Source organism: Rosa chinensis, chromosome 4 (assembly GCF_002994745.2).
Source record: "Rosa chinensis cultivar Old Blush chromosome 4, RchiOBHm-V2, whole genome shotgun sequence".
In the NCBI taxonomy this organism is placed as follows: Eukaryota; Viridiplantae; Streptophyta; class Magnoliopsida; order Rosales; family Rosaceae; genus Rosa; species Rosa chinensis.
The window spans coordinates 59,493,009-59,506,075 of NC_037091.1; the positions used below are offsets into that span (position 1 = coordinate 59,493,009).

Below are 13,067 nucleotides of genomic sequence, written 5' to 3' on the forward strand. Positions count from 1 at the left end.
ACGAAGATGAAGAAGGTGAAAGCGAGAGCAAGGAGGCTGTTCTTCAACACCAAGACCCGTCTTCACATCTAGAATTGAAGCAGTTTTGTTCATGGTGATGGTGTTCAATTTGGTCGGAAGATTGGAGATTGAAGAGTTAAGGAGCTTCCAGCTCCGGCTATGGCCCATACGGCATCGTCTAGCTTCGGGTTGGCAGTGGGGCTTCTCGATCGGTTCTGATCTCTGGCGAATTTTGAGTCGAGCGGTGATGGCGGAATGGCAAGATGGTAACCTGAAATAGGAAGAAGATCCGTGAATAGTGGGCAGCAACTTTGAGGTGCACGTGTGAAGGCTGGATGGGGTGGAGGGTGGTGCTAGGGCTCAGGCTTTGTTCGCCGTTCCAAGACCGCATCATTTGGTGGCGGCGGTGTCGAAATCCGATGGCCGGAGATCGAGGTATCCAGTGGTGGCAGTGCGCGCAGAGAGAGAGAGAGAGAGGAGAGGTCGTGCGACCAAGAGAGGGAAAGATGGAGGAGATGGAGAAAAGAGCACTGTGAAGCAAATCAATCAATCAGAGAGAGAGAGAAAAGAATTCGAAAGCAACTGGAAGAAAGGGGTCAACTCCAAAAAAAAAAAAAAACCGGAAGTACCAATTTTACCCCTCAAAATTTAACGGAGTTGACGGCTTTACTGTTACTAGGTATATAAAGTGGGTCAAACTTAAATTGTCAGGTACTATTTTGATGTTTTTTAAAATATAGGTATGAAAATTAATAGTCTGGAAAAGTTCAGACACTGTTTGGACGATTTTCCCTAATTTGTATTGTACAAGTTACTTTGTAAATGTGCTGTGCCTTTGCATTGCGAGTTTGTTTGTTTCAATTGCTTATATCGAATTTTTCAGACAATTTTTTTTATGTTTTAAAATTTTTTGTGGAAGGAAATAAACTAACGCTTTGACCAATTGCCACGCATCTTTTTTTTTTTTTTTTTTTTTTAGAACAGAACATATCCATTAATCAATCACGCGTACAAAGGGGGGGACATAAACCTAAACACCAAGAAACCACGGTTACAGAAACCATCAGGCCAAAGGGCCCAAACTCTAACCACCAAGCGCCCATTTCCAATGGTACTTTGAACATTTGATCCCGAAAATTCCAGTAAAACCTTACAATCAACCTCCAAGAAGGCAGCGTCCTCTTCAACACCGTGTCCGAAAGTGCTAGACTACGTGTAAAGGATCGCATACCAGCAAATTGACAACAAAAGTAAACCAGATTTTAACAAAATCGTCCTCATCCTCGGGAATGACACCAGTTATATGGTCGAACACCTAGACTAACTCCTAACTCAACAGAGTAGGAGACCCACCCTAGCTCAGAAGAGTAGGGACTTATTAAACCTAACCAAACCAAACAAAAACCCTAATTAAAACATAACTAAAACCAAAGCAAACTGAAACCAAGCCACACCACCAAGGCCCAAAAACAGGGGCCAGGCCCAACACCTACTTCCTAGAGCAGTACTCCACCAATGCAGAAACTCAATCCCGCCGCCGGCAAGCACCATCAACGCCACCCCACGGCCTCGCCGCCTCCCTATACCGCCGCTCCACCGTGCCAATATGCAGACAAATTCTACACCCAATTGACACCGCAACCAGATCCAGAAACCCGACAAAAACAGAGCCCAACCAAGATCCTTGCTGCCTCGAGTTGCTCGCATCCTCCATAACCCAGATCGCTTCGTTGATGACGCCAACTCCCACCGCCGGCCAAAAACAAGTTGCTGCATCCCCACAACCGTTGTCGCCCCTGATCCGAGAGGGACCGATCGAGAGATCTACCCATCCCGAGATCAAGAACCCACTCTCCTCCCCTGGACCACGTCTCTGCCCTGAAGACCCACCACTAACCAGCAACACCATCCCCTCCCGAGCTGGAACACAACGGCAGGATCGCTGGTGGCGCTCGGCCTGGAGAGAAGCAAACTACTCCTGGTTTTCCTTCTTTGCCGCGCGCGTGGGGTGCGTTCCTGTATTTTTCGTCCCCAAAATTTGGAACTCAAAAATAAGTGAAAAAAATCTTGAGTCATTCGCCACACATTCCAGGCTCTTGAATCCTAGTTAAGGTAGGAAAGAAGTTAACCTCTCATTCCAGGCCCTGGTGCTTGCTTTAGACCATATAGGAATTTTTGTAACTTGTAGACATAATTTGGATGCTTTGAATCTTCAAAACCAGGAGGTTGAGACATATAAAACTCTTCATTTAACACACCATGCAAAAAAGCATTCTTAACATCGAGTTGGTGAAGTTTCCAACCAAATTGAGCAGCTAATGCCAAGACACATCTAACAGTAGTATGTCTCACTACAGGGCTAAAAGTTTCAGCATAGTCAATACCCTTCTCTTGGCTAAAACCTCTTACAACCAGTCTGGCCTTTTGTCTTGCAATAGAGCCATATGAGTTTCTTTTAACCTTGAATATCCATTTGCAGCTGACCAGATTTTTGTCAGGATGAGGAGGTACCAAGGTCCAAGTTCCCTGTTTGACTAAAGCATTAAATTCCTCTTTCATGGCTTCTTTCCAAACTGGAATCATCATGGCTTTCTTGTAGGATTGAAGCTCAACAATTTCAGGAGAAGGATTGATGGAGGCAACAAAAGCCTTCTTTTTGCATATACCATTCTTGCTTCTGGTTATCATATTATGAGTATTGAGAACTGATGTGGTTGTGGACTGAGGTTGGATATGATGAACATTTGCAGCAGAATGAGGATCCAAGATTATTTCAATGTCAGATATGGGAATGGAGACCTCTCCAGGATGTAATATAGGATCAATAGATGTGCTTGGTGCATTACTCATACTAGCAGGAGTAGGAGCAGGTGTAGAAGTCTCCTGAATCACAGGAGTAGCAGAAAATGAAGAGGAAATAGTAGCATCTACAGGATCATCTTCAGTAGCATTTGCAGGAGCAGGACTTGTTGAGGTGTGAGTTGTTGGAGGTGGCAGGACAGGTGAGGCATGGTGTTGTGTGGATGTATTAGGCTTGCAGGGTAGTCTAAGAAGAAATGGAGAACAAGAGTTTGGATTTTGAGTAGAAGGAGTTGATGTACTAGACTGTATAAACTGATGTGGGAAAGCCTGTTCATCAAAAATAACATGTCTGGAGATAATGAACTTGGAGTTTGAAGGATTAAAGCAAATGAAACCCTTGTATCCTGGTGAATAGCCTAAAAAGATGCATTGGACAGTTTTTACTTGAAGCATATTGGAGTTATAGGGTTCAATGAGTGGAAAACAGACACATCCAAAAACTTTTAGTGATTCAAGTGAAGGAGGTTTAGAATGCAGTAACTCAAATGGTGAAGACATAGAGAGTGTTGGAGAAGGCATTTTGTTAATGAGAAACACTGCTATGGAACAAGCATGGAACCAAAATTTGGGAGGTAGAAATGCTTGATGAAGGAGTGTAAAAGCAGTTTCAACAATTTGTCGATTTTTCCTTTCAGCTAGGCCATTTTGTTGAGGTGTGTATGGACATGATTTTTGATGAATAATGCCATTTGAAATTAGGAATGTTTGAAGTCTGTAACTCATATATTAACCACCACCATCAGTTTGCAAAATTTTAAGAGAAGCAGAATATTGAGTAGAAACAGATGAGTGAAAGAGAATAATCAAAGATCAAACTTCTGATTTATTTTGTAATGGAAAGATCAAACAGAATCTAATACAATCATGTATGAGGGTGAGATAGTATTTCTAACCTTCTATGGAAACATGAGGAGATGCCCCCCATACATCAGAGTGGACTATATGAAATGGAACTGATGATCTAGTGCTAGACTTTGGAACAGGCAATTTTGTAAATTTACCAGCAAAACATGAGTGACATATACTGCTAGAGAAATTAGGAGATGAACTAACATTGGACTTAGCTAACATTGAGGAAGTAATGTCATTGGATGGATGACCTAGTCTTCTATGCCATAATGACTGAGAAACTTTTGAACCAGGAAAGGCTGTGCTTGAGGCTGAAGATGGATTATTAAACAAGTTTCTGGAGATGGAAACTAGAATTGGGTAAAGACCATTCTCACTAAGGCCCCTGAACAGCACCTTGCCTATCACCTTGTCCTGTATAAAAAAGCAAAACTCATCAAATATCATTTTGCAGTTGTTATCTTTACATAATTGATAAACAGATAAGAGTTGTGCTGCAAGTTTTGGAACATGCATGTAAGATTTTCTTCAATGCAAGAACAACATGCTTGTTAAGGAAAATAGAGCCATTTCCAATGTGCTTGATTTTCAAACCTGCACCATTTCCTATCTGAACATGATCACCATCTGCATAGGTTGTGACATTATTAAGTGTTTGAACATCAGATGTCAAGTGTGAGGAAGCTCCTGAATCAGTAATCCAAACTTCATGAGTTGGAGTGGCAGGAGTGTGTTGAAGTGAGGCTGTCATGGTTGTGTGCTGCCTTTGAAGACTGGCAAACTATTGCCTTTGATTGCATTCAGCAGCTGAGTGACCAAGATTTCCACAGAGTTGTCACTCAATGAATGAAAGAGATTCTACATTGCCTTGAACTTTGCTAAGATGCCAACAAATTTGAGCAGAATGCCCTGGCTTGTCACATATTTGACACATGATTGTTGGTCTAAATCCACCATAGCTAAGCCTTTGAAAGCCATTTGTTAGTTTGTTACCAAAGTTTCTGGTGCCATTATTTCCTTTGTAAGCATTATTCCACCCACTAGAGTTGTTTCCCCCATTGTTGTTCTTGAATCCTCCATAATTGCCACCATTGTTGTTCCTGATGTCACGCCCCCAATTCCAAGGCCAATATTGTACTGAAATATGGCTCGTGAATTTGTGACGTGAGTCAAAACAAATAAAATTTTCTTCTTGAATAAATCAACAAGAAGTAAAAGAAATTATATACATGTTTGAATAGTACTTTTATTAGAAAACAAATATCGGTAATATATTTACAAAACCAAAGTTAAGCAAAATTCGAATCAGTACAGGTATTCACTAGAAATAGTAGTAGAAAAATATTATTTTATCTAGTAGGTTCATCCCGTTTCCCCAAGCATCTACTCAATACCTGAAAACAAGAAGGTGTAGCATCATGAGCAACACAAGCCCAGTAAGTACATATACCACAATCTTATATTAATTTGCCTTACAAAATGATGCAAGTTGAATAACAAAGTAAAAATGATCGGCAGTCTTCTGTCAATGCACTTTGTAATAAATACTAATATCATCGTACCATCACCTTATTGAATCGACAAGTAATGCATCATTAACATGTGAAATAAACTTTAAGCAATACATGCTTGATTCTCTTTTCACTTAGCACCATAACATATTGATAATATATATCGCAGACAGATATTTGATCAATTTCACTAACACCTTCACATATTCAAAATATATCATAGATAGATATTTGATCAACATAACATAAGTCTTTTTAGTGAATTTTTGGATTAACTGGTAACAAATCACAAATCCACATGCTAGGGACCGACGTACTATTCCCAAAGCATGGGACAACCAGGTTGACTGGTATCAAATCATAAATCCACGTACTAGGGACCAACGTACTATTCCCAAAGTACGGGTAAGCCGCAGCATACCAAGGACACTACCAAGGCATGTATACTCAAAGTAAGCACCATTCCTAAGAGTATAATAGTGCACTATCTGAAGGGACTAGGGCCCACAGCTTAACAACCACGAAGCACATTTACCAGTAATTCACTTAAGCACGGGGTTGTTGTAATCACCTGGCTTCATAATTATATTTTCCAGAGATAATCAAATTCACAAAATACAATCTTTATGAATTATAGATCGTAATACATGTATATGTACACACACATATAGATACATATACTTAGGAATAATCTCATATGAAAACATGTATAACATAATTGTATATCACAAATAAGTAAATTCACTAGCAAACAACATAATTAAAAAGAAGCTTATACATAATTGAAATCAAGTAAAATAGGTAATAATAAAGCACAAACATTAAATAAGTAACTATAAACAATTAAACAAAATTATATTATAGTTAGTATTTCAGTCCTTATGTCCAAATCCATTGAAGTTCATCAACCATGTTCATGTTTCTCCGATTAGAGTCATCAAACTTCAAGATGTGTTATGTTGTCCATCACAAGTCCGAATTAGTCAAATGAGTACACCATTTCAAAGGGTTTTTCACAAGGAATTCAATAATACTGTCCATGTAAACATGTGCAATGTGTCCAAGTCCAAAAATGAAGATTTTCCAGAACAGTACAATAATCGTCACTCTTTACTTTAACCTTAATTTCATATATTAATTCGTCCTGTAGTTTTGACTACTGCTCTTGATACTCTCCAGATTTAAAGTTCAGATTATAAGCTTCGTTTTGATATAAAGAACATTGAAAACGGATAAGAAATGAGTGAGATATGATAGTTTGAAGTTATGAACATCATATGAGTTTTCCGGTGAAACCGACCGGAAAAGTTTTGAAAGATTCATTGTTTAATGCTTTAAAAATCATTTAAAATGTAAAATTAAGATACAAAATCAATTAGAAATCATCTATATGAACTTGATTAGATAAAACAAGAGTAAGACCAGAATTTTAGTATTTCCGGCAGCCGGAAAATGCATGAACTCACCGGTTTCTGGAAAAAGCTGCCGGATTCTGGAAAAAAAATGGAAAGTAACAATTTTCTTTTAACCATAACTTCTTCGTTTCTTAACCTTTTTCAGTGATTCAAAATCCCAAAATGAGCCATTTTTCATGTAGATTAAGGTAGCATAACTTTCAACAGAAAATACATAAGTTTTATGCACGAAAAATTAGATTATGCAGCAGTGACGTTTTTACACCATTTTATTCTTGGTTCTTCAAATTGATCAGAATTTCAGGCAAAAGACTATAAGAGAGTTTTCATATACTTACATGAATATCTTTTGAAGTGATCAACAGGTAATTGAAGGCTTAGCCACGAAATTGAGCTTCACAACTTAAAGAACCTAGGAGCTTAAGCTAACTTTCTTTAACTAAAGATTTCTTTCTTTCCAATGAGTTTCTAAGTGAAATTCCTATATGAATGAGAATGGGATGAAGTTAGAGCAAGTAGTAGTGCTCTTTTATAGACCCAAAACAACCTCTAACCTTACTCAAGTTAGTTTCTAAGCTAGCTACTTACCCTTGGTGAATAGGAGTGTAGTTAAGCTCCAAGTGAATAAACAAAACTTTTAGGCTAGATTTTTATGTGTTAGAGATGATGAGATCAGCTGCTAGAAGCTGCTTATATCACAAAGTCATCATCACTTTCTTTTTATGTTCTTCAAAAATGCATGTAAAGCTTGTCATTTGGTTCTAAGATTTAATTTCAAAATGAGTAAAACTAATCAACTCAAATTAAAATGCTTAGGAATTGAAATGATTTAGAGAAGTGTAATCTATAGGCATCTACATGAATTATAAATCATTGTTTAATGCTTTAAAAATCTTTAAAAGTTTTGAAAGATTCATTGTTTAATGCTTTAAAAATCATTTAAAATGTAAAATTAAGATACAAAATCAATTAGAAATCATCTATATGAACTTGATTAGATAAAACAAGAGTAAGACCAGAATTTTAGTATTTCCGGCAGCCGGAAAATGCATGAACTCACCGGTTTCTGGAAAAAGCTGCCGGATTCTGGAAAAAAAATGGAAAGTAACAATTTTCTTTTAACCATAACTTCTTCGTTTCTTAACCTTTTTCAGTGATTCAAAATCCCAAAATGAGCCATTTTTCATGTAGATTAAGGTAGCATAACTTTCAACAGAAAATACATAAGTTTTATGCACGAAAAATTAGATTATGCAGCAGTGACGTTTTTACACCATTTTATTCTTGGTTCTTCAAATTGATCAGAATTTCAGGCAAAAGACTATAAGAGAGTTTTCATATACTTACATGAATATCTTTTGAAGTGATCAACAGGTAATTGAAGGCTTAGCCACGAAATTGAGCTTCACAACTTAAAGAACCTAGGAGCTTAAGCTAACTTTCTTTAACTAAAGATTTCTTTCTTTCCAATGAGTTTCTAAGTGAAATTCCTATATGAATGAGAATGGGATGAAGTTAGAGCAAGTAGTAGTGCTCTTTTATAGACCCAAAACAACCTCTAACCTTACTCAAGTTAGTTTCTAAGCTAGCTACTTACCCTTGGTGAATAGGAGTGTAGTTAAGCTCCAAGTGAATAAACAAAAACTTTTAGGCTAGATTTTTATGTGTTAGAGATGATGAGATCAGCTGCTAGAAGCTGCTTATATCACAAAGTCATCATCACTTTCTTTTTATGTTCTTCAAAAATGCATGTAAAGCTTGTCATTTGGTTCTAAGATTTAATTTCAAAATGAGTAAAACTAATCAACTCAAATTAAAATGCTTAGGAATTGAAATGATTTAGAGAAGTGTAATCTATAGGCATCTACATGAATTATAAATGTTGAGATGATCCAACACTCAAAAAGGAATTTTCGTAATAAACTCATGAGTTAGAAAGTCATGAGATGAGCTTTTTGAATTATCAAAATCTTCACAAAAAAAAAATGTTTTCTAAGATATATGAACTGTCGAGATCATAAAAAAATGCAATATAATTATTCCTAAAAGTTCGGGTTATTACACCTGCATCCTCCATTATTTCCCCCATTGTTGTTCCTGAATCCTCCATAGTTGCCACCATTGTTTCTTGAGCCATTGTGACCATTATGAAAAGTAGTAAGGCCATTATAGCTATGATAGTTTGGTGTAGGCAAAACTCCCTTAGTGTCCTGAGACTCAAATGAACAAGAAGCATTCTTGGCTACCATGGCAGTCATAGATGGCATAACAAGTGACTTTGACTCATTTTCTAGTCCAGATTCAGAAGCAAGAAGCAAGGATCGAAGCTCAAACATAGAGATTGGGGCATGCTTGGCTTTAATCATCATTCTAACTGTACTAAACTCAGATGGTAAACGCTTAAGTATGAGTATCATAATATCTTCATCAAGAATCTTAACACCTATAGCAGAAAGTTGATCCCTTGCATTCTTGACCTTAAGTAGATACTTGTCAATACTATCTAAACCTTTCTCAATAGATTGCAAAGTAGATTTCAATTGGAGCACATTAGATCTAGACACTGTTGCATATCTATCTTTGAGAGTGGTCCATACCTCCAAGGCCGAGTTGTAACCAACAACATCAGAGAGTGCTTCAAGAGATAGAGTAGCAGTAATTAAGGAGATGAGATTGCAATCTTACTCAAGCCATTCTTCAAGATCCTCTGTCGGATTTGGCGTGAGATGACCATCATTAGAGATGGAAAACTGAGATGGACAAGAGTGATATCCATCCACAAACTTGAGCAGACCATGGCCTCGTAGCAGAGAGTGCATTTGAAAATGCCATGTAGGATAGTTGTTGTCATCGAGCTTCACAGAGATTATATTGGAGAGATTGGTGAGAAGAGAGACTGTAGTTGTGGCCACCATTGTTGCAGAAATGTCAGATCTTGAATCTTGAAGAAACCAGAGAGATCGAAGAAGAAGAGACTGAGGGATCGAAGAAGAAGACAAATGAAAGCAAAGAGTTGTGAACACAAGATAGAGCTGTGAAAGCTTAGTATTGAGAATCCGTGGCTCTTGATACCATGCTGAAAGTAGGGTTTGGAAGAACGAAGAAGAAGAAGAAGATAAGAGAGAATTGAAGATGATGTTATTACTTGGTTCTTTCTTAATGGATTACACAACTAATACAAATGCCTTTTATATAGAAAAAGGTAGGGCTGACAAATTTTCCCGAGCCAAACCAGCCAACCAAGTCAGTCCCGAACCAAGATTTTCGGTAACCGACAGCTTCGGGAGAATTTGTATAAATAAGAAGATTAGTATCTTGTAAAGAGCGTGGAACCACGAAGGCCTAACTAACCTTTTAATCGACTAGCACTTTACAGAGAAGGCCTAACTACAGTACCGGACCTTCAAGGTGGTATTGGGCTTCACGTGCTAGTCGATTAAAAGATTAGTTAGGCCTTCTCTGTATAGTATAAATTAGAAAGTTCTCCATCTTGTAAAGTCTGTTAGGCTGTTAGCAACGGTATGAGTAATAGCAAAAATCACAGTGATGTTTTCTTTGCAATTTTTCTTTGTCTTTTATCTGCAACCGTTATAATCTTAGCCACAATTTTAGCAAGTGCATGTTACTTAATGAAAGTAGAATACTCACTACTACAAAAAGTTAATCACACAACACCAATCACACAACGGAACAGAAATCATATGTTGTGTGTTTAAGTAAACTCTATTGTACAACGGTATTAGTGATGTTCCGTTGTGTGAATGTCAACAAAGTGATAACTTTTTTATCAGAACTACATTGCACAACGGAATTAAGTATTGTCCGTTGTCTGAGTCTTAAAAAATTTTAGCGGCAGATTTTCCTTCACTCTGGCGTCTTGGTTACCTCTTGAAACACTGAAATTTGGGCTACCACATACAACGGTATAACTATTTCTGTTGTGTGATTGAAAAACTGAGCACAAAATTTTGAGGAAGTTTGCTTGAATGTCATCCACTAGGTACGCCAAGTGCAAGTTGTAGAAATCAGACAACAGATTTAAGATATTCTGTTGTGTGAAGTAGGAACATAGGCGGCAATATTTTGAGCCAAAATGTTATAGGCGGCATGTTTCCCTCCATGTTTTCACATTTTGATTTTACGTAATGCACTCATACAACAGTTTGTTAAGTTTCTGTTGTGGGAGTGACTTTGAGAAAATTTCAAGGTTTAATTGCCATACCATATCATGTCTAAAAGAAAAAAGAAAACAAAACGAAATGTACCTCTCGACTCTCTCGACCCTCTCTCTCGACATCTCGACCCTCAGAATAGCTTCTCGATCCAAATTCTCTTCGTCACTGTTCTCCTCTTCACTAGCTCCACTCCCAATTGTCTCTCTACCTCTACTCCGATTTACTCTGTCACAGTGTTGCTTGACCTCCGATTTACTCTTATCCTTAAACCCTAATTCACCAATTAGGGCTCGCTCTTCATCTTTGATTGAAATCGATCTCGTTGGTAGGACGACATCAACGAGAGAAAAAGAGAGAGAAGCCATGAACACGATGCACTACATGGAGGTGAACACCACTGGCGCCAGCGACAAGCTCAACGAGGTCGACATCGAGTCCGGCGAGGTCTTGTACCCGGCCCCTCAGTAAAGGCATGAACCAGCAAGGTCTGCGGCATCTTATCCGCTCAGCTTCTCCTCACCACCGCCATCTCCTTCGTCACCGTTCTCTACACTTCTGTCAAGGTTTTGTTTGGACAATTAAAGTTGTGATTATTAGGATTGGGTTTTTGATTATGAGGGAGATAGGGTTCTGGGTTTGGAGCAGATTTTGAAATTAGGTTGTTTCTGGTTTTGGGTCTGTTGATTGTGGTTTAAATTTGGGTTCTTTGTGTTTTGGTCTGTAGGATGAGATGGAAATGGCAAAGGCTAGTGAGGAAGTTGTGGTGGAGAATTCTAATACATGTGAAGAATGTGGTGCTAGTTTCAAGAAACCTGAATATCTCAAGCAGCATATGCAAAGCCATTCTCTTGAGGTATTGTGTTTGTTGGATTTTGTTTGTCTATATAGATTTCATAAGAATTGTTTGATCTTATGAGTTGGGTGTAACTCTTTTGGAGAGAGACACAACTCATTATATATTTGGTTTTATGAGAATTGCGGAAGGAAAAGTATCTGATTGCTTGATTGGCAGTGAAATCAGTGGCATCTTGTATAAGAGTCTGATGATCCTGCTGATGTTTGATTTCGAAACAGCGCGCTGAGATTTTTATGCTTGTTTGGTTTAAGTTTTTGTATGTTTTTCATCTATTGAAGATAGAGTTTTTGCAGGAATCAACATGTTTAAGAACTATACTGTTTGGATCGCGTGAAGCATTGGATCCTACCAAATCCCACCAAAGAACTCCAAAATGCGAATGTAGCAAATGGGCAGTTTGATAGATACTCTTATGATTCTTTCGGGTGACCTTGTCCAAGTTGTTACAAAGGTATGCAATTCATGGCATTCCTTGGATCTGCGTCTCACATTGATTTGAGCTCACTACCCTCAATGGCTAGTAAGTCTCAGTCTCTCTCTCTCTCTCTCTCTCTCTCTCAAAATGAATTTCTAGCTTCTGTTTTTGAGAGAAAACTGAAATTTGATTGATTGGTTAATCTGGAATGTGTTGTAGTCATAGGTACAGCATCAAGGGACGTGTTTATCCAGCAATCCTCCTCGTCAAGAATAACAAAGTTACCGAGAAGGCAAGCTCTCTCTGATCAGTTATCACAAAATTTTGATATAATGGTCATGTTTATGTGTATAAAGTTTGCATTTTTATGGAAGTAGATTCTTTTTCCTTCTAGCTTAGGTCATTAGTTAGTTATGGATGTGATCAGGGAGTTGAAATTGCAGTCAGATTACTAGCCTCTTCTGTTAACTAGTGCATGTCTAGGAACCAAAATTGTGTACGCCAACTTGTGTCCAGTTCCTATGCTACTACTGCCTTATTGCTTATTGTGTGGTAAATAGAAAATTTGTTATTGCTTTGGTTTCAACTCTTCTTATTTAGTAAAGGACCTGTTTTATTAGCAGTTACTGCCTTAAAGTTGCATATCAGCTTGATTATTTAGGTTGCTGCACGCATGCATTTGCTATTTATCTGAGAAAAACAGTATGCCCGATTCCTCCAACAATTGCATGAATTGCTGTAAATAGGACAACATTTGCTTTTAATCAAATCAAATATACAAGGCTCCTCCTTCAGTAAGTTATTTCACATTAATAAAAACTCTTAAAAGTATGGGATATGTTTTGAGATAACTTTTGGAATCAGAAGTTTGTCTTTCCTTGTTCAAATTTTACTGCAGCTATGGTCTGGGTTCTTGCATCTAGTATTGAATATTAGTCATGCCTGGTTCATATTTAATGCACATAGGCAGGGTAGACATCTTGG

At 37.9% G+C, this 13,067-nt stretch overlaps 1 protein-coding gene across 2 annotated transcripts; it reads right to left on the minus strand.

Annotated features, from left to right (window-relative positions):
- Window positions 1-3,168: 3,168 nt before the first annotated feature.
- On the minus strand, window positions 3,169-9,696 carry LOC121052605 (serum response factor homolog B-like). Of its 2 annotated transcripts, XR_005809606.1 has the most exons (3): window positions 8,702-9,696; window positions 4,306-4,811; window positions 3,169-4,125 (listed from the first exon to the last, which is right to left on the minus strand). XR_005809606.1 is itself a non-coding variant. In XM_040517945.1 (2 exons), the coding sequence occupies exons 1-2, from the start codon at window positions 9,052-9,054 to the stop codon at window positions 4,547-4,549; spliced, it is 618 nt and encodes a 205-aa protein (XP_040373879.1). In that variant the 5' UTR covers window positions 9,055-9,696; the 3' UTR covers window positions 3,169-4,546. The 2 variants fall into 2 exon arrangements, 1 of the variants encoding a protein (XP_040373879.1); XM_040517945.1 differs by having other exon boundaries at window positions 3,169-4,811.
- Between the last annotated feature and the right edge of the window lie 3,371 nt (window positions 9,697-13,067).

Bases quoted from the DNA above. Each gene is read 5' to 3' on its own strand.
- LOC121052605 (XM_040517945.1), bottom strand. From the start codon at position 9,054: ATGATACTCATACTTAAGCGTTTACCATCTGAGTTTAGTACAGTTAGA. The intron at 4,812-8,701 runs GTGTAATAACCC...GCGTGACATCAG, and splicing joins GGAAATAATGGAGGATGCAG to GAACAACAATGGTGGCAATT.